Source organism: Trichoderma virens, assembly GCF_000170995.1.
Source record: "Trichoderma virens Gv29-8 chromosome Unknown TRIVIscaffold_92, whole genome shotgun sequence".
Lineage (NCBI taxonomy): Eukaryota > Fungi > Ascomycota > Sordariomycetes > Hypocreales > Hypocreaceae > Trichoderma > Trichoderma virens.
The window spans coordinates 833,500-855,659 of record NW_014013657.1 but is presented as its reverse complement, the minus strand read 5'-3'; the positions used below and the strand labels follow the sequence as shown (position 1 = coordinate 855,659).

The 22,160-nt window shown below is 51.8% G+C and overlaps 10 protein-coding genes across 10 annotated transcripts; 4 read left to right on the top strand and 6 right to left on the bottom strand.

Annotated features, from left to right (window-relative positions):
- Positions 1-595: 595 nt before the first annotated feature.
- TRIVIDRAFT_80053 (uncharacterized protein) lies at positions 596-3,643 on the top strand (the record flags this gene model as incomplete). The annotated part of the gene is made up of 6 exons (XM_014094207.1): positions 596-1,852; positions 2,109-2,423; positions 2,495-3,004; positions 3,076-3,089; positions 3,414-3,503; positions 3,537-3,643. 6 exons carry the CDS (start codon positions 798-800, stop codon positions 3,641-3,643), a joined length of 2,091 nt encoding a protein of 696 aa, XP_013949682.1.
- A 320-nt stretch (positions 3,644-3,963) lies between these two features.
- On the bottom strand, positions 3,964-6,291 carry TRIVIDRAFT_165253 (uncharacterized protein; the record flags this gene model as incomplete). Its single annotated transcript, XM_014094206.1, has 4 exons — positions 3,964-4,690; positions 4,750-5,426; positions 5,505-5,720; positions 5,779-6,291. 4 exons carry the CDS (start codon positions 6,289-6,291, stop codon positions 3,964-3,966), a joined length of 2,133 nt encoding a protein of 710 aa, XP_013949681.1.
- A 602-nt stretch (positions 6,292-6,893) lies between these two features.
- TRIVIDRAFT_92273 (uncharacterized protein) lies at positions 6,894-7,745 on the top strand (the record flags this gene model as incomplete). The annotated part of the gene is made up of 2 exons (XM_014094205.1): positions 6,894-7,133; positions 7,188-7,745. 2 exons carry the CDS (start codon positions 6,939-6,941, stop codon positions 7,248-7,250), a joined length of 258 nt encoding a protein of 85 aa, XP_013949680.1.
- An 88-nt stretch (positions 7,746-7,833) lies between these two features.
- Positions 7,834-8,493, bottom strand: TRIVIDRAFT_232617 (uncharacterized protein; the record flags this gene model as incomplete). Its single annotated transcript, XM_014094204.1, has 2 exons — positions 7,834-8,159; positions 8,214-8,493. The coding sequence occupies 2 exons, from the start codon at positions 8,491-8,493 to the stop codon at positions 8,011-8,013; spliced, it is 429 nt and encodes a 142-aa protein (XP_013949679.1).
- A 2,120-nt stretch (positions 8,494-10,613) lies between these two features.
- Positions 10,614-14,433, bottom strand: TRIVIDRAFT_74555 (uncharacterized protein; the record flags this gene model as incomplete). Its single annotated transcript, XM_014094203.1, has 2 exons — positions 10,614-14,110; positions 14,173-14,433. The coding sequence occupies 2 exons, from the start codon at positions 14,239-14,241 to the stop codon at positions 10,811-10,813; spliced, it is 3,369 nt and encodes a 1,122-aa protein (XP_013949678.1).
- Positions 14,434-14,668: 235 nt separating this feature from the next.
- Positions 14,669-15,225, top strand: TRIVIDRAFT_64620 (uncharacterized protein; the record flags this gene model as incomplete). Its single annotated transcript, XM_014094202.1, has 3 exons — positions 14,669-14,912; positions 14,986-15,056; positions 15,115-15,225. 3 exons carry the CDS (start codon positions 14,669-14,671, stop codon positions 15,223-15,225), a joined length of 426 nt encoding a protein of 141 aa, XP_013949677.1.
- Positions 15,226-15,396: 171 nt separating this feature from the next.
- TRIVIDRAFT_64621 (uncharacterized protein) lies at positions 15,397-16,028 on the bottom strand (the record flags this gene model as incomplete). Its single annotated transcript, XM_014094201.1, has 2 exons — positions 15,397-15,894; positions 15,960-16,028. 2 exons carry the CDS (start codon positions 16,026-16,028, stop codon positions 15,397-15,399), a joined length of 567 nt encoding a protein of 188 aa, XP_013949676.1.
- Positions 16,029-16,578: 550 nt separating this feature from the next.
- On the top strand, positions 16,579-17,170 carry TRIVIDRAFT_164891 (uncharacterized protein; the record flags this gene model as incomplete). Its single annotated transcript, XM_014094200.1, has 2 exons — positions 16,579-16,878; positions 16,934-17,170. The coding sequence occupies 2 exons, from the start codon at positions 16,579-16,581 to the stop codon at positions 17,168-17,170; spliced, it is 537 nt and encodes a 178-aa protein (XP_013949675.1).
- Positions 17,171-17,449: 279 nt separating this feature from the next.
- TRIVIDRAFT_196321 (uncharacterized protein) lies at positions 17,450-17,972 on the bottom strand (the record flags this gene model as incomplete). Its single annotated transcript, XM_014094199.1, has 2 exons — positions 17,450-17,549; positions 17,725-17,972. 2 exons carry the CDS (start codon positions 17,970-17,972, stop codon positions 17,450-17,452), a joined length of 348 nt encoding a protein of 115 aa, XP_013949674.1.
- A 400-nt stretch (positions 17,973-18,372) lies between these two features.
- TRIVIDRAFT_184899 (uncharacterized protein) lies at positions 18,373-21,285 on the bottom strand (the record flags this gene model as incomplete). The annotated part of the gene is made up of 5 exons (XM_014094198.1): positions 18,373-19,040; positions 19,121-19,833; positions 19,914-20,396; positions 20,469-20,546; positions 20,632-21,285. 5 exons carry the CDS (start codon positions 20,679-20,681, stop codon positions 18,676-18,678), a joined length of 1,689 nt encoding a protein of 562 aa, XP_013949673.1.
- Positions 21,286-22,160: the final 875 nt, after the last annotated feature.

Here is a 22,160-nt window from a genome sequence, read left to right as displayed (position 1 = left end):
TTCTTTGTTCCTCTCCCACTCGCCCTCGTTTCACCATGGAGTCATCGTGCTTGCGGCTGGATCGTACAAGCAATGCCACGTTGAATGGCGTTAGCTTTTCCCCTCGCACAAATCATATGATTGCCGACGGCCCTGCGATGTCTCTACCGATGGTCGGAAGGCCTGCCTCTCCTCTTCTCCTCCTCTCCTCCTCTCCTCCTCTCCTCCTCTCCTCCTCTCCTCCTCTCCTCTTTCTCCTGGGGGGGTGAGAAGTGCTTGTATGCACACGCCTCGATCCCTGTAAGGCGCACTCCTCGTCTTCGGCCAAGTACTTGTACTTGACATGACCTCACTCCGAAAGCTTATCAAAAGGCACTAGCCACTAGCCGCTAGCGCACTTACAGCGTGTTGTAGGCTGAATGTTCCTGCTGGCAGCCTGTTGAAGCGCTATGACAACCGCTAGACCGAAGCGCTGGGGCTCGTCTGCCTCCGCTATCCATCGCGAGGCGTCTCCCGGCCTCAGCTTTGTTTCCCTACAGCTACAAGGTGACTCCTGCAACCGTCATTTGCTCTTATCCTTTTTCTTTCTTTCCTTTTTTCTCTCTTCAACGTAGATTAAGCTTCTTCAACTATCTTCCATTTTCACTGCATTGCAACTTCAACAACTTCTCGCTTCAAATCGACTCTACATTATCGCTGGTCTAGTCACACACATAATTGCATCGCGCCTATCACCCCTCCCCTGCATATGTCCGCTGTATAAGTAGAAGCTGGACCAGGGGGTGGCCGCAATCACACTCACACCTTTCGCGACAAGCATGTTACGGTCCATCAAGAAAAGGACTGAGGCTGCTTTCCGCAGACGAAAGAACAACAAGTCCATCGACCAAGTGACCCCCGTCGACGTTGACTGGCCCTTTCAAAGCGACTCATACCCGCCGTCATCGTCCACGGAGGACCACACCGCGACTAATACATCCGAGCCGGGAGAGGAACTGATACCCGCTGAAGAAGCTCTGCAGCTTCGGTTCAAACAAGACGATACGAGCGCTGTTCAGACTACTGCGCTTGAAGAAGTTCCCCCTGAGGAGCCCGCGGAGGAGGTTGATGTGGCGGAAGAGCCTGAACTAGGCGCTTATACAACCAAATTCGTGCCGTTTGTGGAAACATCAGCAATGCGGAGCAACATGTTTGTCCATTCCGCCAATTCGCACTATGGCATGGTGAACCCTGCTATTATGAGTGGTTTTGGGGATGACGATGACGATTCGATATGGCTGGTAGATGACGAAGAGACTGAAGAAGAAACTGAAAACGCAACAACAGCGGTTAAGAGAGGGGAGGAGGAAGGGGTGGAGGAAGAAGAAGAGGATGAGGAGGCGGAGGATGAGATAGAAAGGGAGGAATCAGAAGAGGAGGAGCTTGAGGAAGATGATGAAGACGAGCCAGCTGTCGCTTTACCTCCAACAACGAATCAGCCTCCTCCAGTGTCAACTGTGCCCGAACCAGCTTCAGTGGCTAACCCAGACACCGGATTCAGATATCGCATTAATCTTGCCTTATTTGACGATGACGAGTTTGCAACCCCAGAAGAAGAGAAGGTCCCAGTTTCTGTGAACGTGGATGAGGATCCCGTTCTGAATCCACCGTCGCCTAACCTTGATTCGGTGGAGCTTTTGAGCGACGGACACGAATCTCAACATCGGAATAGTAGCCAAGACGAGGCCACTGTTTCCAACGGCTCTTCTACGCCTGCCACAAGCAATCCGTACGTCGATCTCCTTGAGCAGCAGGACTCTGCCATGACGGTAGCATATCAGCGCCGTCTAGACCTGTCTGGTAGACGTGGAGATGATCAAGCTGATGATTTCAGGTAGGTTCCCCGAAATTCTGCCTCTTTCGACTCCCCGCATGCCTGGTTCCTTTTCCACCTCAGATGAATGGAATAGTGGATGATTCATCTTACGATTATGGTCGTCATGTTCTATTCGTGGTTTCTTTTCTGGCTTTGGTTCTTGCATGTCGTTTTCATTCATACATACATACATACATTTCGCTTAAATTGGCGTGGTTTAATATTCATGGATCTATTTTGCTGGGATATCTTACTTAATTTTCGTCTTGATTAGCTTCGGACAACGATATCAACAAGACCCAGGAACATCTACTGTCCTGGTTACGCATCAACGTATACCGTCGGATCATGACAGCGGTGATCGCGATTGCGCAATATGTACTGATACCAAGGAAGACATTCTCTTTCCCCGATTTTCTCCAACAGCGTCTTGCACACATGCCCCCACGGCATGCCTCGAGTGCTTAGAGAGGTCTATCCGTTCTGACCTGACAAGCAAGATCTGGACGGATATTAGATGTCCTGAATGCCGTGAATTATTAGATTACACAGATATCCAGCGCTACGCTGATGGGGAGACATTCAAAAGGTGCACATTCCAGCGTCTTTTTACTCCCCCTTTTCATAATCACGGACATATAACCTGACGCATGTGACTAGATACGAGACGCTTGCTCTTCGAGCTGCTATGGCTGAAGCTGAAAACTTCTTTTGGTGCACCTCCGGCTGCGGCTCTGGTCAGATACATGAATCTGGCCAAGAGCAGCCTATAGTTATTTGCCTTCACTGCACCCATCGATCCTGTTTTCATCACAACGTCGCATGGCACCAGGGATTAACGTGCGACGAGTATGATCAGCTACTTGCTGACCCCGATAACTTTCGTTCTAAGCTTGAAATTGATAACGAAGCGTGGGCAGCTTCGCAAAAGGCACAACTTGAGGCTGACAGAGCCATGGCACAGGGCCTGTTGGACGAGGAGAGGAGGGTCAGAGAAATGAGAGAAATGAGAGAGCGTGAGGAGAGAGAGAGGACAAGGAAAGCCATCGAACTGGCAAGACAAATCGCCGCGAGAAGGAAGGCTGAAGAAGACATGAGCAGGGAAACTGTTGGGAGAACAACAAAGCCTTGCCCAGGATGCGGATGGGCAATTGAAAAGAATGAGGGATGGTATGTTGCGATTAATTCTACCCTGCCATTCTTGTCGTGTATGAAGGAGAGATTGCTAACGATTTGCATAGTTCGCACATGACTTGTAAGTTGCACCTTTTGCTTCCCATATTTGCTTCCTTCTCTTTCACTCATTTATTCTGCTCCAATTCCTATGGTGCGTACTTATAATACACACTCTCTCCTGTATCAAGCCTCTCCTCTATCTCCTTCTCCCCCCATCAACCCCCCCCACAAACAAGATCGCCGGAATGTCACTAAGCAAAGGGTGCAATAGGTATCAAGTGCCGCTACGAATTCTGCTGGGGCTGCGGTCAAACCTGGAGCGACCGTCACAGCATCTACTGCACAGGATAGAACTCGAAAATTGCGCGGTTTTTTACTGACCCGGGGTTTTTTTTTATCATAGGCGTCAAATGCAAGCACCAGTTTTGTTACGAGTGCGGAGCGGACCATCAGCAGATTCTCGAGAATGACAATACTGTTCATAAGGAGAGCTGTAAGTTTCATCCGAGCCAGCTGGAAGATTCAGGTGAGTCGGGGTTGCGGGAAACTGATGGCGATGCTGATGATGACGAGGAGGAGGTTGGGTTTGATGATGATTCGGATGAGGAGGTGGTCGTTGTTTGGGGGGGGTAGGAGTACATGTTAAATTTGGATATAGCGACGGCATATATATACTTGACTATTGCTCTTTGCATAAAATCTTGTTCCTTTGGATAGGGATGAAACAACTTTTCACTTGACAAGTTATAAAGTGACTAATGTTTCGTAAGAGATAGAATAATGATAATATGTTTGCACATTCAAAACGAAACCGGCTTCAATTATATAAAATACCTCGAAAATCCGCTTCTTAGATAAGACCCTAGTCATACACACATCCCACGTATATAGTATATAGCAAATAGCAAACACCCCATCTTCCATGACCTTCAAGGTTGACACAAATATCGGGTTCAAAGAGAAGTCAGCTCTTCCAGCCTCCTTTCCATCTCAGGCACCTGCCTCAACTTCATCTCCAGCTCCTCCTTCTCATCCTCCAGTCTCAGACGTCTCTCAGCATCGAGTTTCGTAAAGACATAGTTGCCCTGTCCGTCAAACTGCAGAATGTGCGTGTGGTACTTCCACAAGCTGCGGCGGTGGCTGACTGTCAAGAGCGTGATGCCGAGAGACTTGGCGTTTTCATACATGACCTTTTCGGTTTCAAGTGTCACGCTGCTTGTGCACTCGTCAAGGATAGCGTACTGCGGCCGGTGGTAAAATAGGCGCGCCATGGCAACACGCTGCTGAAGGCCGCCGGAAAGGACATCGCGCCACTCAGCCTCGGCATCCCAGCCTTCGGGATAGAGCTCGACGAGATGTTCCAGGCCAAGGGTAGTGAGGATCGAGAGGAGGTCGGAGTCGTTGACGCCCTTTGAGCGCATCTGGCGCAGGGAGTCGGGATAAATGACTTGCTGGCGAAGGGAGCCGCGGGACAGGTATGGGCGTTGGGGGAGGTAGAAGATGGAAGTGAAGGGGGGCTTGTAGACGGTGCCTCCGTAGACAGGCCAAAGACCTCCGAGAATGCGGAACAAAGATGATTTACCGCAACCATTGGGGCCAACAACGAGGAGATGGTCACCGTGTGAGAGGGAGAAAGAGAGCGCCTTGACGAGAACGTCGCCGTTGGGTGAGATGATGGGTCTGTATTGAATCCGTTAGCTTTCAGGCTTCAAAAGATGGTAAGGGAGCTTCCAACTTACACGTCCTCAAATTTGATGTAGTCTTTGCTTTCGTGGACAGTACCGCGACCCTTGAGAACCGCCTCATTGCCTTCTGTACCGGAAGAAGAGACGAGCTTCTTCTCAAAATGGCCCATCTGAATGTCGTCCATAACATTAAGTAAGGTGGCAACTCGGGAGGTATATCCAGCCAGCTCCATGATCTCTCTGTAAGAGAACATAATCCTGCCAAAGGCGTCGGATGCGGAGAGGAGCATTCGGCGATTTGTCACAAAGGCCTCGGTCCTATCTCCCATGTTCATGACAAGCTGTCCAGGAAGTTTGACAAAGACAGGGACACTGCAAAGAAGCAGGCCCAAAGCGCCCCAGAAGTATTTGATTACAAAGTCCTCCATGAAGCCGTGGTAGAAGCGTCGCCGAAGGATGTAGTTTACATGCTTGATGAGCGTAAAGTAGCCCTTATCCAAGGTATCCTTCTCGGCGATATGACCGCCATAGAGGGCGATTTCTTCGCTATAGTCAATCAAGCGAGAGTGCTGGAACCGGAATTCTCCCTCCAGGCGAGCCTCATCAGCGACGTATTTGCCAAATGGTGGCGTCAAGACGCGCATCAGGTTTGCGGAGAGCTGAACTAATAAGGACATGAAAATGACGCCTTCGCTGCCAACGCTTTTAGATAACGCATAGGTGTAAATGGTCTGGAAAAAGAATAAATGTTAGCCTCAGGTGTTCACCTTTTACAAGTCGGGACAATGAGAAAGACAAGGATAACAAACCATGTCGAGCGCTGGCTTGGCAAGGTTGCTGTAGAGCTCTGCCAGACTGTTGGAGAACTTCGATACGTCGACAGCAATGAGCTGGTCTGGATTCTTTATGCGATCATCAAGTGCCGAGATGCCGTAAAAGGTCAATTTGGACAAGTATTTGTCGTGGATGTGCTGTGTTAACCTCGTACGATATTGCAGAGACAGCTCAGCTTGGTGGTAGGAAAGCTGCGCAAAGATCAGAGTCACTATTGCTGTTCGAGCAAGTAAAGGGATGATTTATTACCATAGAGTTTGTAAACGTGGCGGGCACGGCAATCAGCATCCACCAGACGATGCGCTTCAAAAATTCCTTGCCATTGCCCTTGACCAGGGCCTTGACAATAGCTCCATCCATCTCGGCCACACGAACGCTAATCAAGGTCCTCAGAACCAAGAAGAAGCTGTGGCTAGCCAACATCCTGGCCTCCTTGCTTCGCCATCCAGGTACCACGATCTTGCTCAGGCGCATCAATGACCTGAAGAACTCGCGATTTAAGGCAACCTTCTTTCTGGGTGTTTCCTCGGAGCCGGCAGTGACGGTGCCCTGGCGAGCGGCCCGTTGAGCAGCCTCGCGCGCAGAGGCAGCCTTTTGCTCCAATATTGCATGGCGAATGCGGTTTGCGAGAGCAACAAAGAGGGAGATCCAGATGGCACGCGAGATGCGCGTTCGGTGTTTGACGTACAGCCGGGTGATGTTGGCGATGATGCCACGAATGGTGCGGTCCTTGGACAGGGCGAGTTTCGACTGCCAGGCCATGGCTCCAAGCGCTGTCTCTGCCTCTGCCTCTATTCTCTTCAATGCCTGGTCAGGGAAAGCTCGTGCCCAGCTTGTCACCTATCGTCGATGGCACAGCGCATTGGTTGGCCTCGAATCGCCGCGGCTGGACTCGGTTATCGCGGGCGAGGGCTCAGGGCGATTGCGTGGGAGAAGTCGCTGTACGAAGGTGGCGGCAGCTGGTTTGATTTGGTAGTATATACTGTGTGAGGGTATTCGTCAGAATTTATTGCTGCTTCATCCACCAAAGCATCTGCTGGCTGGTGGTGATGCTTGGTGATGATGACATCAAAATACCAAGCAGCAGAGATGCTGCAAATAACGATAAGGCCTGAGAGTGGAGGCGTCCGCTGGCCTCGGCCTGGCAAGCACATGCGGCGCGGCTTCCCCAGACTTCGGCGCCACAATCTCCAAGGAAAGACCCCGGCATGTGATTGCTAGCATCAGCCACATGGGAGATGGAAGCACTAGCCACACTCGTGGGGTTGTAACTTTTTTTTTCTTTTCGTTTTCCGCCGGCTTTATCGCGGGGTGGCAAGTGACTGTGATAACTTGCGCTTTCAATCCTTCATAGACATACAACAATACCTCGTTACGTGTGGCCTGTGTCTCGAGCATATACCGCAAAGATGGCTGACGACGGGCTCTCAATATACGACGAGATCGAAATCGAAGATATGACCTTCGACGAGGCTCTTCAGATATACCACTACCCGTGTCCCTGTGGCGATCGCTTCCAGATCGCTCTCGACGATCTGCGTGACGAACAGGATATTGCCGTGTGCCCCAGCTGTAGCTTGATGATTAGAGTCATCTTCGATCTTGTGGGATAGTTCAAGGCATATCTGAAGACGAGCGGCTTGCTAACGTTGCAGCAGGACGATTTGCCCAAGCCTCCTCCTACTGCCAACGCCGGTGGCCAGATACCCGTCGCTGCTTAAAGCCATCACTATATCCAAGCTTCCCTAGGCAGAGACTTGATCCTTTTGCCAAAGACATCGAGATGGTGCACTACTCAGGCGCGCATAGCGTCCATAGCGCCTCAACGGCTGCTCCAAAGAGGCTCCTCGGATCCATCTCGCCAATGTCGAATATGTTATAGACCCTTACGGAACAGACGGCGTTTTTCCAACGACAACCCAAAGTCATCTCAAGCGTCCAGTCTAAGACGCAAGAATGTTCGTGTCCTGGGGATGGCACTCTCTTGGGTAAATATTCACCCGCCTAGAGAAACATACTCTAGGGGCGTCTTGAAGAATTTAGGCTCGTGCGAGGGACAGCTGATAATAGACGCTGCCCAAGCGTTTTAAATAGAGACTGGTCCTATGAAAGAAGGCCATCTCGCCCAAATGCTGCCAACAGAATAATCTGAGATACCAAAGGTGAATCGCATATTCACCAAAGTCACATGAATACAAACTACGGCTCATCACAGCATACTGATCTATATCAATCACTCAAACCAAGAGCCTTTCAGCAGAGCTGATGCCTGGCTCGATGTGCATGGCCATGTGTGAAATTGTTGATTACAATTATTCTATTAGCAGTTAAACTCCTGTCCAGCTAAAGGAGGGTGGACTCTTTGGCCCGTGGTATCTTGTTGGTTTTGTTAAAACGCCCGTGTCCTACCTGGGACACATTCTATACGTGGCGCACACATCGTCCAGCGTCATTATTCATAACAGCTTTTCTTGCCCCCGTCTATAACATGATCAATCCCATGATGCAGAACCCTATTAGCCCAGCCATGGAGCTCTGCATCTGCTGCGGAATAGCGCCGCCAGTTACGTGACTGGTAGGCGTCGTGGTGTTCTGTGACTTTGTAGGAACCACGCTGCTAGCCAATGTTGCTTCATCAATGTTAGCAAGATGAGCTTCAGCGTGAGTGAATTGTGGTATCTTACTCGTCGCATTTGGAAAGCTCGAAGGCCGTGTGACGCCGGTGGTAGAAGCAGAAACATCGGCAGAACTGGCCTCAGTCGTTGCCGTATCAACATCCGTCCGTGATGATTGTGTTACGGAAGCTGAGACAACGGGGACAGTGACATCCTCCGCACTCGAAAGCACGCTCTCAGTCCCAATGGAGACATGCTGTGCCGTCGATGCGTCGAGAATAGTTGTGACGCTGTTTGCCGCTGCGGTTGCTGCAGCGATAGCAAGGACGAAGAACTTGGCTGAATGCATTGCTGTGGGATTTTTTCGGAATCGAGAAGCCGAACCTTGGCGACGGATGTACAAGATTGCGGAGAATTCTACTTGTGATAGCTGTGGGTTTGCGAGAGACAGCACCAGGCTGAAAGCAAAGGAAAGAAAGCAAGGCGACGACTATAACGCCAGCAGAGCCATATACTACCACGAGGGCGAAGCGATTGCTCGAATTGAGTAACGGTGATCAAGAGGCGACTGCTCCTCACGCTCTTTTAACCAAAAGAAAATGGGACGAGGGATTGCGCATCGTGGAGAGACAGCCTCTTCTTGTTTTGTTGCGGACCAAGGCGACATATACCTTGTGTATGCACAGGTATTGCGACAAGGAGCTACGACTAATTACTCCCAGACCCGCGAATTGCGACCCAGCAAGGCTCCAGTTTGTCCCCCCAAAGTGGCTTGGGCTAGCTGCTTAATGTCGCAGGGGCAAGGATTGCTTCATGCTAGTTGCGCGTCGACGACCCATCGTCGATCCATCCAGAAGCAGAGCATGGACGAATGGCGTCCAAGGCCTTGTCATGATGAGCTGGACAACAAATAAGGACGCAGGAGGCTACGAGATATCTCATTTCGTTGCGTCATAAACCAGATGGAGCAGACAAAAGATCGACTGCCTCAGCATTAGTGCCGAAGCGGCTTTGCAACAACGGCTACAAGTACGCCGTATACCGCCGCGCGATGAGTGTCGAATGTTGGACAAGCAAGCCACATACAAGTACTATGTATTACTGCCAGTGCCAAGTTCTGCGATAATGGCCCTCTTGCTGCTGCTTGCACTAGCAGCAGCCAGTATCACGGACACACACCGGGCATCGTCCTACTGCTGCTAGTACCAACAAGCGGTATGAGCGAATCTGTCCAAGCTCCACGCGGATCTCACCAAGGGGAAGAAAAAGAGAAGAGAAAAAAAAACTAATGTTATCTACAGGCGATCCACATCTGAAGGCGCTTGGATTAAGCCCCTGAACCGGCAAAAGGCACCAGCCTCTCGGCGGGACTTGGGAATTGCAACCACTTCGCTTGCGAGGCAAGCCAGCGGCGAAATTTTCCTGAGAGCCAGCTGGAGTCAATGCGAAATACTAGCCCATGGAGATGTTTCTTCTTTTCCTTAGCCTCGTCTGCCTTTCCGCGCCAAAACCGGCGGACCCATGGCGCCAGGGATGCTAAGAACGGCTTAGACGAGTGACTGCTCCATGTTCATGTGCGGGCTCGGCTCTCAGACAGTTCAATTTACAGGAGTACCATCACATCAAAATGCTGCGCTGGCTACCGTACCACGGCGTGCGCGCGGCTGTGGGGCCTTTTGCTGTAATACCCAGGTTGCATCACAACGACTCAAGCGCTTCCGTTGAGAGAGGCTGGGACGACGTGTGCTTGTCCAGTACAACAGGTACTTGGACGCGTCAACAACCTCCATCGGCTCTCTCCGACGCCACAAGAAAGCATACCGGATAAATGCTATAGTCTGGTTTCCCCGACGGCTTTTAAGCGTGTGGAAGGACGACAGAACACGTTCTTGACACAAGAAACCGTTGTCAGAAGGGAACTCAAAAGTCCACAGTCCAACAGTGGCCACGAGGACAAGGAGAGGGGAGTTTTTTTTTTGTGGACTTTTGGCGAAATCAGCCGTGTTCCCACATTGATCGATGAGCCTTTCTCACGCAGAGTACAAGTACGTACCTGTACCCAACGGCTGGCGCAAGGCCGCCGCACATACACGCACAGGCGAGCATGGGGGTCATTTATTTAGAGTAGTAATGCTAATCGTGGATTTTGCACGCACAAGCTTTGACTAGGGAAGAAGGGGGGGCAATAAGGGGCGTCGCTAAAGGAACCGAGCCGCGCCTCCTGAGAGAAGGGAGCCCACACCGGCAAATATGGCCACCACACGGCGTTTTGGGGGAACGGTGGGAAGAAGGACCAGAGGCTGGTCCAATAGTTTTGAGGGGGTTTTCTAGGCTTACCGTCAATTATCGAGTGCGAGAACGGAGTTGTCGTTGAGGGGTTGATGCATGTTGTGTGTTTATGAGTTTGTCTTCAATATCTTACGGGGGAAGTGAGCCGCGGTTGGCATACAGTAAGCTTAATGTTGTTTTAGAAACATGTCTTCCCCGTCACAATAGACGCGTGAAACAAAAACGTTGGCTAAATAGAAACGAGAACCGTGAAACAATTTATTGTCTCTCTAAACCGCCTCTTGCTTTCTCTTTCACTCTAACAGTTTTACTTTTACTTTATTTCTTTCATAGCAAAAAATTCCGAAACAAATTCCAAGAGCAAAACGCCCCTAGAATCAAGCCTCAACGTTCTCGAAGAAGAACGTAGGCTGGCCAGGGACCGCATTTTCGGCAACGGGCACGGATATCTCCACCTCCTTACCGTCGTCCAGTTGAATGCCCTTCTTGCCTCCCTCCTCAACAACCAGGACATCCAGAACCGACAGACCCGAAGTTCGCTTCAGGCCGGCCAGCATCTGGACCAGCGTCTCCTTCTCGTCAAACGCCAACTTCTGCTCCAAGACAACGCTGGCAGGCTCGCCGGCCTGCAGGCGCTTCTTCAGGCTCTGCACAAAGGGCATGGCCTTCTTCATCTCGCCCATCTTGGCGATCCGGCCGTTGAGAGCCTTGTCGTCGACAGACTTGGCCGACGGATCCCACAGCTCCTTCAGCAGGTCGATGTACTTGGCCTGCCAGGCCGGGAACTTGGCAGCCATGTAGATGGTCAGCTTCTTGGGCTTCTTGGGGTCGAACGTCAGCTCCTTGCCCTTGGCCTTCTTCTTCAGCTGCTGGCCCTCGGCGGAGTTGATGTTGGAAGCGGTGCTTCGGACGTACTCGCGCTTGGCGGACAAGGCGGCGTCGACTGCGGGCACCTCAGGGAACCTGGCATTGTGGATGGTGGAGTCCTTCTTCAGGACTTCCAGCCAGATGTACTCGGCCCAGTGAGGGGCGATAACGGCCATCAGCAGGGCCTGCAGCTCAATGTATCTGAAGACCAGATCCTTGTGCATCTTGATACCGCCAGCCGCGCAAGCCTCACGGTAGAAGTCACGGGCACTGGTCAGCTCGTACAGGGCAGCCTTCAGGGCCAGCTTGTAGTTGGTCAGGCCGTACTGCTCGATGGCCTCCTTGGCGCAGGTGTTCATCTCGTTGTTAAACAGGCCGTCCTGGAAGTTGTTGATCTCGCCGGTGCGCAGCTCGTTCTGGTCCTTGACCATCTCCTCACACCACTCACGCAGGGTGAACAGACGCAGAATGTTGTTGTCAGCAACATCTTCCTCAAAGTTGGCATCGCTGACACCATCACCGGCATCAGCCAGAGCAATACGAGAGGCGTCAGCACCGTACTTCTCCACCATGTCCTTCAGGGTCATGAAGTTGCCAGTGCTCTTGGCCATCTTTTCACCGTTCAGCATCAAGTGGCCGTTGGCTCGGACACCGCGAGGCCAGTACTCGGGTGGGAAGATGGCCAAGTGGATGTACAGGAAGAAGGTCAAGTGGTTGGGGATCAGATCCTTTCCAGAGCTTCGCAGGTCCAGAGGGTAAAAGTATTCGAATTCTCGTCGCATGCTCTCCAGAGTCGCGCGAGGGATGCCGGAGCTGGCAACCACCTCGTCTGACAGGTCGCGGCGGCAGAAAATTGAGTCCCAGACCTCATCAGTCATCTGCTCAGGGCCGACGTTACCAATGCCCTTGGTGCGGCCAAACAAGTCCTTGTGCAGGTAGTGGGCGACAGTGTAGTAAGCCATGTAGATGGTTGAGTCACTCAAACTCTCAACCAGGAACTGAGTGTCCCAAGGCAACTTTGATCCCAGACCAAATGATCGAGCGCAAGCCCACTGGTTCAGCCAGTTCAGAACGCCCTCAAAGCCATTCTTGGTCTCAGGGGCCCAAGTCTCCAGGCCCTTTCCATCGGCATTGTCAACCCACTTCAGGGCAGTCTCCTTCCAAGACTGCTCGCCGTAGTCCAGGTACCATTGGTCCATCAGCGAGACGATGCAGTCATCGCCAGATCGGCTGACAACCTTGCGCTCAGGCTCTGAGTAGGCAAAGGCCTCGCCAGCTTCGATCAACTGACTTCTAACCTTGGGCTTGGCAATCTCAACCTTCTCGCCCTTGAAGTCGCCGACCTTCAGGATACCTTGATAGAATCCTTCCTTGTAAGCCAGCTCCTTAGCCTCCTCCAGCTGCTTGGTGTCCTTGGGCGAAGCAATCTTCAGCTTCTTCACCAAGAAAGGTGCGCACAGATCGCCGTAGGACGGAGTTTCGATGATGGGGAAAATCTCCAGCTCTGCCCACTCCTTCTGAATTCCGTAGTAATCAGCCTTCTTGGCCAGTTCGGTCACGGTCGCGAAATCGTCGGGGCTGTCTGATGGGACAGAGGTGACGACACCGGTACCCTTGGTGGGCAGAACAGTATCCATGGGCAAGACTCTGACACCCTCCTTGTGCAGAGACAGAGGGGCGTTGACCAAAGTTCCAACAATGTCGGAGCCCACAATGTCAGCAGCCTTCTCGATGGAGCCCTCCTTGGCGAAAATGCCCTGGTAAGCCATGTTGCGAGCAGCTCGCTCAGTGATGACAAAGTAGTTGTTCTCATCCACCTTGAACAGACCATAGGTCAACTTGGGGCCGACAAAACAGCAGGTCTGTCCGTACATGGTCTCCGGTCTCAGGGTGGCAGGGACCAGGAAGACATTGGCGCCCTCGGGGATCTTGCCCTTGATGGCCTCGGCAGCCTTGGGAGCCCACTCCAGAACCTTCAGCTTCAAGGCAGTGTACTCCTGAGGGTTGACAGCCTCTCCTTCGGAACGATCGTGGTCCATGCAGGGCTGGCCGTCCTTGATAGAGTAAATCGTATATCGCTTGCCGAACTTGATCTTGTTCAGCTCCTTCAGTCGGTTCATCTGCCAGCGCACAAAGGCATCGTAGTAAGGGTTGGCATCGGTCGTAACGAAGGATCGTCGCCAGTCGATTCTCGCGCCAAAGCTTGTCAGATCTCTGATGGCCAGGGGAGGGAAGTACTTCAGCCAGTGCTGAGAATCGGCAAACTTGTGAATCTCCTCGGTGGGGATTCCAATGGCCTGCATGATCTGGAACTGGTACTTCATCTTGACAGTCTTCGCGTTGGCTTTGCTCTTGTTGGTCGTGAACTTGGTGACATCCTCCTTGGTCTGCTTGGCAGCAGGCTTGGGCTTCTCCTCGACAACGACCTCGTCCTCCTCCTTATATCCAGAGAAATCCTCGCCGAACAACTTGATCTCGTTGACCAGCTTATCCGCACAGGCCTTGATAGGCATACCAGTGCAGTGAAAACCCATGGGGAACAGAGCACGCTTGCCCTGCATTCTGGCCGTGCCCGCGGCAAACTCGACCTTGGTGGCTGAGAAGGTGTGGCCGGCGTGGAGGGTACCGTTCATGTAGGGATAGGCCATGGTTCCGAAGAACTTGGGCTCCTTTTCTCGCAGCTCGGCGGCCGAGATAGAGTGGAAAGGCACTTCGGTTGTCGTCGGGGCATTCGTCTCGAAAACGCCGTCCTCCTGCCATTTTTTCTGATACTTCTTCTCCACGACAATCAGGGAGTCGCGCTTCTCAGTCTGGCGGGAGTTAGTAGATGCGATCAAGGCAAGAATAGAGATTCGAGGGGTTCTTTGCGTACTCCTTTCAATTCCTTGGTCTTGGAGATTGTCAGGGCCTCCAGGGCCTTCGTCGCTGAGTTCGTCGCCATGGTCGCAATTGTCGGTTTGCTGACAAAAGAAAAAACCTGAAAAAATTCTTGAGGATCAAAAGAAAAGCCCGGGAGGATTGGCTCTCTTTAAGCTTCCTTCCCACAACTCTGCTCCCTTTTGACTCACTTGCGCAGAGAGAATACCGTCTCGTATTTTCTCTGTTGACTCACAGCAAGCAGGATAATTGGCGGGGATTCAGATTTCCAGCCGAAAAGCGCACGAGGAGGGGTGAAAAGTGATCGCGGGGCACTTTTTTTCCAGATGGAAACTGTGGCGTTGCGATGAGGCGGTGCAGTGGCTGCCGGCTTTTGCAGGCTCTTTGCAACTTTTGCTAGCTCCAACAGCGTCATCTATGCTCTGATATCTCAATTATCTCCGATATTGCCTGCACAAGAGTCATCTCTGCTGCAGGAGTCTCAACCAACAATGTTTCCAACCTTCGTCAGGCGATTAGCCCAATCGGCAAAGGAGCCCCTGACCAAAAGAGTTCCCTTGACTGTCGCAAACAATCCCTACAAGGCTCGGAAAGTGTGGCCACCTGACTTCAAAGAGTTGACTCATCAACAGCAGCTTCGGTTTGAGAAGAAGTACAAGCGTCGTATTACCCTTGCAAGCCGTTCGCCAAGATGGGAAAAGGGCGTCAAGTATGCGCAGCTTATCACAATTGCAGGTCAGTCTATCCGTTGCAGTATAATGTACTGTATATGAGTATATGGGATGCATTGAGGCTGATTATTGGACAGCCGCACTGGTATGGTTGCTATTCTATTCGGAGTTCGAGTGGTGGGGACAGAAGTATAAGCCATCAGAAGAGGTTTGTCACAGAGTAACTACACAGATTCATTGTTCAATGCGCTCACATGGAGCTTTAGTTGCGGAAACACGCCAATAATCTCTTTGGAGTTCTCGATCCCGAGAAGCGATACGAACGCCGCAAGGACGCCCCAGAAGTAAATCCGTCGAAAACCCCAGAGTCGAAATGAGCTGTAGGATACTGCAGCCTTCCGATGCGTGTAATATAGTATTTGTATATATGGCGTTTGGCGCAATACCCATGTTGGGTAAGGGAGATGACAAAGAAATGTATGCATATGCTGGCCATAGTTCTATCCGACCCATCTCTTTACGCTCGGCTCAAGGCCGTAATATCATTATTATACCCGTCCTGTCCAGGCAAAGTTACCCCCAATACCCATTCCTGACCCAATCGTGCTTCGTCCCTCGTTTACCGGCCGTTTGGCGACGGTTCCCTGGGCTCTGACACCGGCGACAATACGATCGAGACTCGTTTCGATGACGACGCCTCCAATAATCATTTCTGATAGAGTTGCGTGTAAAGTTTCAAAGTTGAAGATGAGGTCGAGTTCGCAGACATTTTCAAACAGCTTGTCAAGCGCCTCAACGTATACTTGTATCAAGTCGATCAACGCTAGGGGTGATTCCGTCGTCGTCGAGATGATGATGAAGTAGAGGGTAGCGTAATGGCGGTATGTCACCAGCGAAGGCACATCGCTCTGCTCTTCCGTCGAACTATGCGACGTGCTGGAGGCAGCGAGCAGGGGAGGCAGAGGCAAGAAGTTGCATGAACCCGCCGGACGATTCGATACGAGGGTGAATATCTCGGATATCAGGCGCTGCTGAATGCTCGTGTCCTGTAGACGATGCTGAATAAGTTTCCTGTCTCGGTTTGCGCATCGGCGGCTTGGTCGCAACTCACCAGCTGGGTGTAGAATTTGGTAAGCCGAGGCTGGCCCTGGCCATTGAAGACCAAGAATGCGCTGATCATGGCCGCGAAACGAGGCTCATCATCGCCCAGAGACCTGTTTGGCGGGATGTTGACGGAAGAGAGAGGCTTGGTGGGGCCGATAAAGGCGACGGCGTGCTGAGAGCTCCAAGTGACGTTGCTAAGCCCATGTGACTAAGCTGAAAGAACCTCTCGGTACTTATATATGCATATAAAATGGGTGGCTCTAAAAGTCCCTCTAAGTCCCCGGTCATAACTCGAATGCCGAGCCCCAAGTATGGGGTACATGCCATGACGAACCTTTTCAGTCTCCAATTGGCTTCCAGTCATTCTAAAGGTCGAGCTCAAAGCTTCTTCAGCTCTGTCTCTTCTCCTCACATCCTCCACCCCAGCTAGCCGGCAATTGACTCTCCAGAGGAAACATATTATCCACAACCCATCAAAGCTTTTAAAGGCCCGGATGCGCAGATAGATATCTCGCATCTCCGATCTAGAATCTGTCAATCAAGCAGTATCTTCATCAACCCCACCACCAAACATCATGGCATCATCAAGCATCTCAAGACAAGGCTTTAGCCTCCTCGGAAGAGCAATGCGCAGCCCAAGGGTCGTTCCCGCAAGCTTCCGTCTCCTCCCCAGCGCTTCGCGCGCAGTTGCGCCCTCAGTGGCTTCACAGCGACGACAATTCGCAGCTCACACGAGCTTGCGCAAGGGCATCATGCCGGATACCTCCAACCCGGACAAGGCGGCTACAAAGACGGAGACGACGTTTGCCGTTGCCGAGCTCTCCGATGCCGAGTACAACGAGCTCTCAGACGAGTTCATGCACGATCTCCTTGAGAGATTCGAGACCCATCAGGACAACGGCGCCCCAATTGACGTGGAATACTCAGTGAGTCTTGTCCCTTTACAGCTGTCCCATGAACTTGCTAACCATCCCCCACCAGTCTGGTGTCATGACCGTCACCGTAGTCGATAAGGGCACCTATGTCATTAACAAGCAGCCCCCGAACAAGCAGATCTGGCTGTCATCACCGCTGTCGGGTCCTAAACGATACGACTTTTGCGTTGCCAGCGAGGGACAGGGAGATAAGGAGGGTACAGCACTAGGAACCTGGATATATGCACGCGACAATTCCAGTTTGGACGAGCTTATACTCAAGGAAATTGAGGTGGACTTGTAAGGTCCATCGAGTAGTAGAACAACGAGGGCTGGCATTGCAACGTACGGCATGGAGTTATAAGGGTATTTGTGAGAGAAAGTGTTTAATAGAGGTTGGCCAGCGAAAGTTGCAAGTTATCTATTCCGCTCTGTAATATTACAAAAAAATGATGGTACCAATACTAGGCCCGTGCCGTTTTGTTTCACTTCATTCCAATCCGTCCAGCATACATCAACTCATGCGCCATCACCCGGTATCTTCAGCCAAAGCATTTTCTTCTGAGATCCCATTCGACGCATATTACCGCAGACATAGTCCCATGCTCTTATTCAGCATCGCAACCGTCATATCGTAGTGCTGCATCGCATCTTGCTGCAGCTGTCTCGTCTCAGGCCTATATCTCATCAGTATCACATCAACCGACTGTACTATCCAAGCTCCGCCACCACCACTTCAAACCAGAGCTTCAAAGAAACCCGAAATAGCATCGAATCAAGTAAGAAGAGACCACTCACTTTTGCTTCGTCTCATTCAACGCCCTCTTCCAAGTCCTCACCCCCCACGACCGATCCAACCGCACCCGAATCAGATTCTTCAAAATCTTGTGCTCCAGCCCCCTCTCCTTGGCCGCCGCTTCCAGGAACCACACCGTCCTCTTGACACCTTCTCTGTCCAGAGCCGCATCTCGCTCCCGGAAAGCCGCTCGGAGCTGGTCCCGCACCACGTACCGCGCCGGCGCCGAGTACTGCACCGCTCGGAGGAGCCCCCGATAAAGGTGCCGGTATGCGTGGGTGATGTCGAGCTTGGAGGCTGCCGTTGTCATGATGTTGGCACTGATTCTCTGTGTGCGTGAGTCTTCATGACTTTGCTTTGTATTCTTTGGCGATGAAAGGTCTAGAGGTGTATATAAAGAGAAGCACTTCAACACTGCTGAGAGCCGAGTGCTAAGTTTTACACTGTGTGTTTTCGACGATTCGCGCACGGAGGAGATCGACCTATTCCCACCACAATGAAACTTACGCATTATCCATCCACCATGCATGTTATTTAAACAATCGTGCAATTCATCAAGCGCTAGTATTTATATCGCTGACTAGACTACTATTTAATAGTGTTAGTAGAGCGCTCGCACCAACACTTGGCATCTCTTCCGTCATTCATCAGCCTATGCATGGTCAAATTACGAACTGTTCAAGTCATTGAGCCGCTGGCAGTAACGGTTTGTAAAACCTCCTCAGTTTAAACGGATTCTCCTAGGAGTCTATATTTCCTTTCGCTCTCAGCTCTCATTCGCTCCTACTCCTTCTCAGCACAGGTCCAATCTGTGCAATTCATGTCCATCTTATATACCAAACCCCATGTCCTTTTGCTGGTAAATAGTCTAGGCTGAGCTGTGTACCCAATGGAGTGAGAAGCATAGCGATATGGCTATGCTCCGCTGTCTATGTGCCCCAAGGAAAAAAATTCAAGATGAAAAAAAGAAAAGTCTATATGGGGTACTCCAAAAATAAACATGGCAACCCATCTCAATTGTCATTACGACCCTCGTCGTCTTGCTGACCGAGTGGAGTATATTGCCCTTGCCCACTGCTCGGACTGCCCGAACGGCCACGATTGACAACCCTCGATAGCCATCCGCTAATGCTTCGGTCGTCGCCGCCACTCTGGGGGGCAGCCTTGTTATCATTGACATCGGGGGGGTCAAGAGACAGCCCGGGAATGGGAGTCGTTGAGCGGAACGGCATACGCCCAGATCCAATAGGCGATCCACCCCGGATAAGCGACCCGGTTTCCGCATGGATGGACGGGGTGGCCACAGTGCTAGCATCGCCAAAGATGGAATCCATGTCCTCGAGGCGGACTCCACAAGTCTCTGGGTAAATGAAATAAACTAATGAGGCTCGGGTCAGTAATCGATCAGGCATAGAAGGCTGTGAGAAGAGTAGAGGCTCATCAGCGCCCGCGACTTACCAATAACAAAACTAGCCACACAGAAGAAGGCGTGGAGAAGATACAGGCGCCATTTAATCCACTCCTGCAGAATCGGTGTCATTTCACCAACAAGCCAGTTGAAGGCCCAATTCGTAGCAGTCGACAAGCTGGCACCCTTGGATCGGATGCTCAGGGGCAGGATTTCGGGAGGGTAGAGCCAGGGGATCGGTCCCCATGAGTAGCCAAAGGCAGCATTGTATATCATGACAAACAGGACCACCATCCTGGGAGTCCATTTGACATCGAGATAGAGGAAGTAGGAGATGAGAGACAGGGCAATGGCCATGAAAATGGCTCCAGTGAGAAGGATCATTCGGCGACCCCATCGATCAACGAGATACCACGGTGGAATGGTGGATAGGAAATAGGTAATGCCGTTCAAGCCAGTCATGAGGACAGCATCATGGCCCACCCAGCCGGCGGATTCGAAGACTAATGGTGCGTAGTAGGAGATAACGTTGATGCCGTTGAGCTGCGCAAGAGCCTGAGCAGACATTGCGATAAAGACTCGAGTACGATACCGCCGAAACATCTCAGTGTAGGAGCGCTCGCCTTCTTGACGCTGAAGAAGCACGCCCATCTTGATCTCGCGGTACTCATCGCGTGCCTTGGCGTTATGAATATCACCAGCACCATAGAGGTTGGCAATGACAACCATGCCCTCTTCGTCATGATCATTATCCAGGAGCCATCTGCAGAGTATGATTGTTAGTATCTCATAATTAGGAAAGATAATGGAACTGGTGGAAGTGAGGGCGGAATGGTTCTTTACCTGGGCGACTCCACAATGATCAAGCTTCCCAATGCCAAAAGAGCACCCATGATACATTGCATCATAAGCGGAATACGCCACGACAAATTGCTCTCAATGAATCCACAGCCATAGTCGACCCAGACGGAGGTCGTATAACCAACGATGTTGCCAGAAAACTCGATACAAGCAAGCTTTCCACGGTTGTGGGGAGGGGAGATTTCGGACTGGTAGACAGGCACGATGGTGGAAAGCATGCCAACACCAAATCCAGCAACAATTCGTCCAAGCATCATCATTGCCATCGACGTGGCGAGAGTCTGCAATGCTCCTCCAACAAAGAAGATGCAAGAACCATATAAGATGGTACGGCGGCGGCCGATGATGTCACCGACGCGGCCAACAATGAGGGACGATATAAAGGCTCCAATTTCGAGGATGGCAACCATTGTCCCTACCTCGGCTTTCGACGGGTGGTTAAAATAATCGATAAAGTACGGGCCTCTGTGAGAATAGCTGTCAGTTTTCGTCCATCAATTTGCTGTTGCGCAGCGGATGAGAGAAGCGGAAGCATACATGATGAGGCCCGACATGACGCCTTGATCATATCCGAAAAGAAAAACTCCTAAAGAAACGAATATGCTTGTAAAGTACCTGTCGCAAACATTGTTAGCACGGCGAAAATCCCACGAAACTCGGTCGAGACCGTGAAAAAGAAAGGCAAGGGAATAATTCTTACAGCAAGGCCTTGCCGGTAAGGCCATGGATGGAACCTGAGGAGCCCGCCATGATGGAACCGACACAGCGTTCTGCTCTAGATGGCGGTCGAGGACGAACGTCGGGGATCTCAATGGCCTCTTTATCGACGAACGGGGACGGCGAAAATGAGTGGTTGCGCCGATGCGGCGACGGGTCGTGGATCCGGACCTTCTTATGTGACTTGTACAGCGGCTTCGATTGTCGGCGCTGGACACTGGCGAGCAGCTCGTTCTCAATGTCCTCGGGCAGTTGGATGCGGACCGGGTCGTCGTCGTCGCCGTACTGGTCGCCAATGTCGCCAGTGTCGGTCCAGGACGATGTCTCAGACTCGGACGACGGGCGGTGATGAGGGGCGCCGTATCCCCTGGTGGAAAGGAGCGATGCCGATGGCGAGTCTTGGTCTTGTTTGTCGAGGTCGGAGCGTGAAGGGAGCGTCCGGAGGGGGATGTTGGAAGGGAGCCGGGCTGATGTTGGAGGAGGAATGTTGGGTGGTTTTGGGGCTGATCAGCAGCAGCACCCGTCTGCAGGCTCTTGATCCGAAGGGCAGCGAGAAACAAGGGAGCGGATGAACAAACGAGTGTTGTCAGACCAAGTATGGGGTCGGGTGACAAGACAGTTCAGATTGGCGTCAATCAGAGACGGTGATGTCTTGGTAGAGCCTGCCGACTGGAGTCAAGGCGAGTGAAACACCTTGGCGGTTCGGAGCTGGGGGTGCCGGCAGAGGCACACGGGCAATGCGGAAAAGATACAACGACGGTACACTCGAGAACCAGCGAGAGACGGGCAAAAACAGAGGCGCGACAATGTCCTGGTGCATGTACAGCTCCGGTCCGGCAATACGGCGATACCTCCAGGCTGGACGCAGTAGATGCAGATGACCCAGATTTTGAGAGCCACGAGCCTCACGATACGTCACTGGGGGGCGTTTTAGTGCGGGTGGAGTAGCGCTGGCCTTGCGACAGATGCACGATGAAGCGAATGTGAGGGGAGGGGGATGCCTTTTTGGGGGGATAAGAAGAGCTGGCCGGCAAGTTTTTTTTTTAGGTAGCAGGCGAGCAACAGGGGACCCTGAGGTGGATGGTTGAAGTCTTGCAGAAGAGATAAACCAGAACGAGACAAAGACGGACGCAGCAGAAAGGTGGAGATGAGGAGGATGAAGACGCAAACTGCCAAGTGGCGGCTCTGTGGCGCGGCAGTCTCGATTCCAGCTGAAAAGGAGGCGAGGCGTAGCAAATGCAAATGCAAAATAGAACAAGAAAATTAAGATGCCATTTGTCAAGTTGAATTGGGAGAAGAGGAGAGAGAGAGCCCTGGAGGTGTTGAAGAAGGAAAAAATTCAGGTACAGCGGTTGGTTTGACGGACGCAGGGAATGTTGAAGCCCCGAGATGACGACGTGCCTAATTTACAGCGCTCTCGCCCGCCAGATCCGCGCGATAACGCACCTCTCAGGGGCAGGAATCGGTGGTGCCTGCGCCTCACCTGGTGATGAAACCCTCGGGCTATTATAA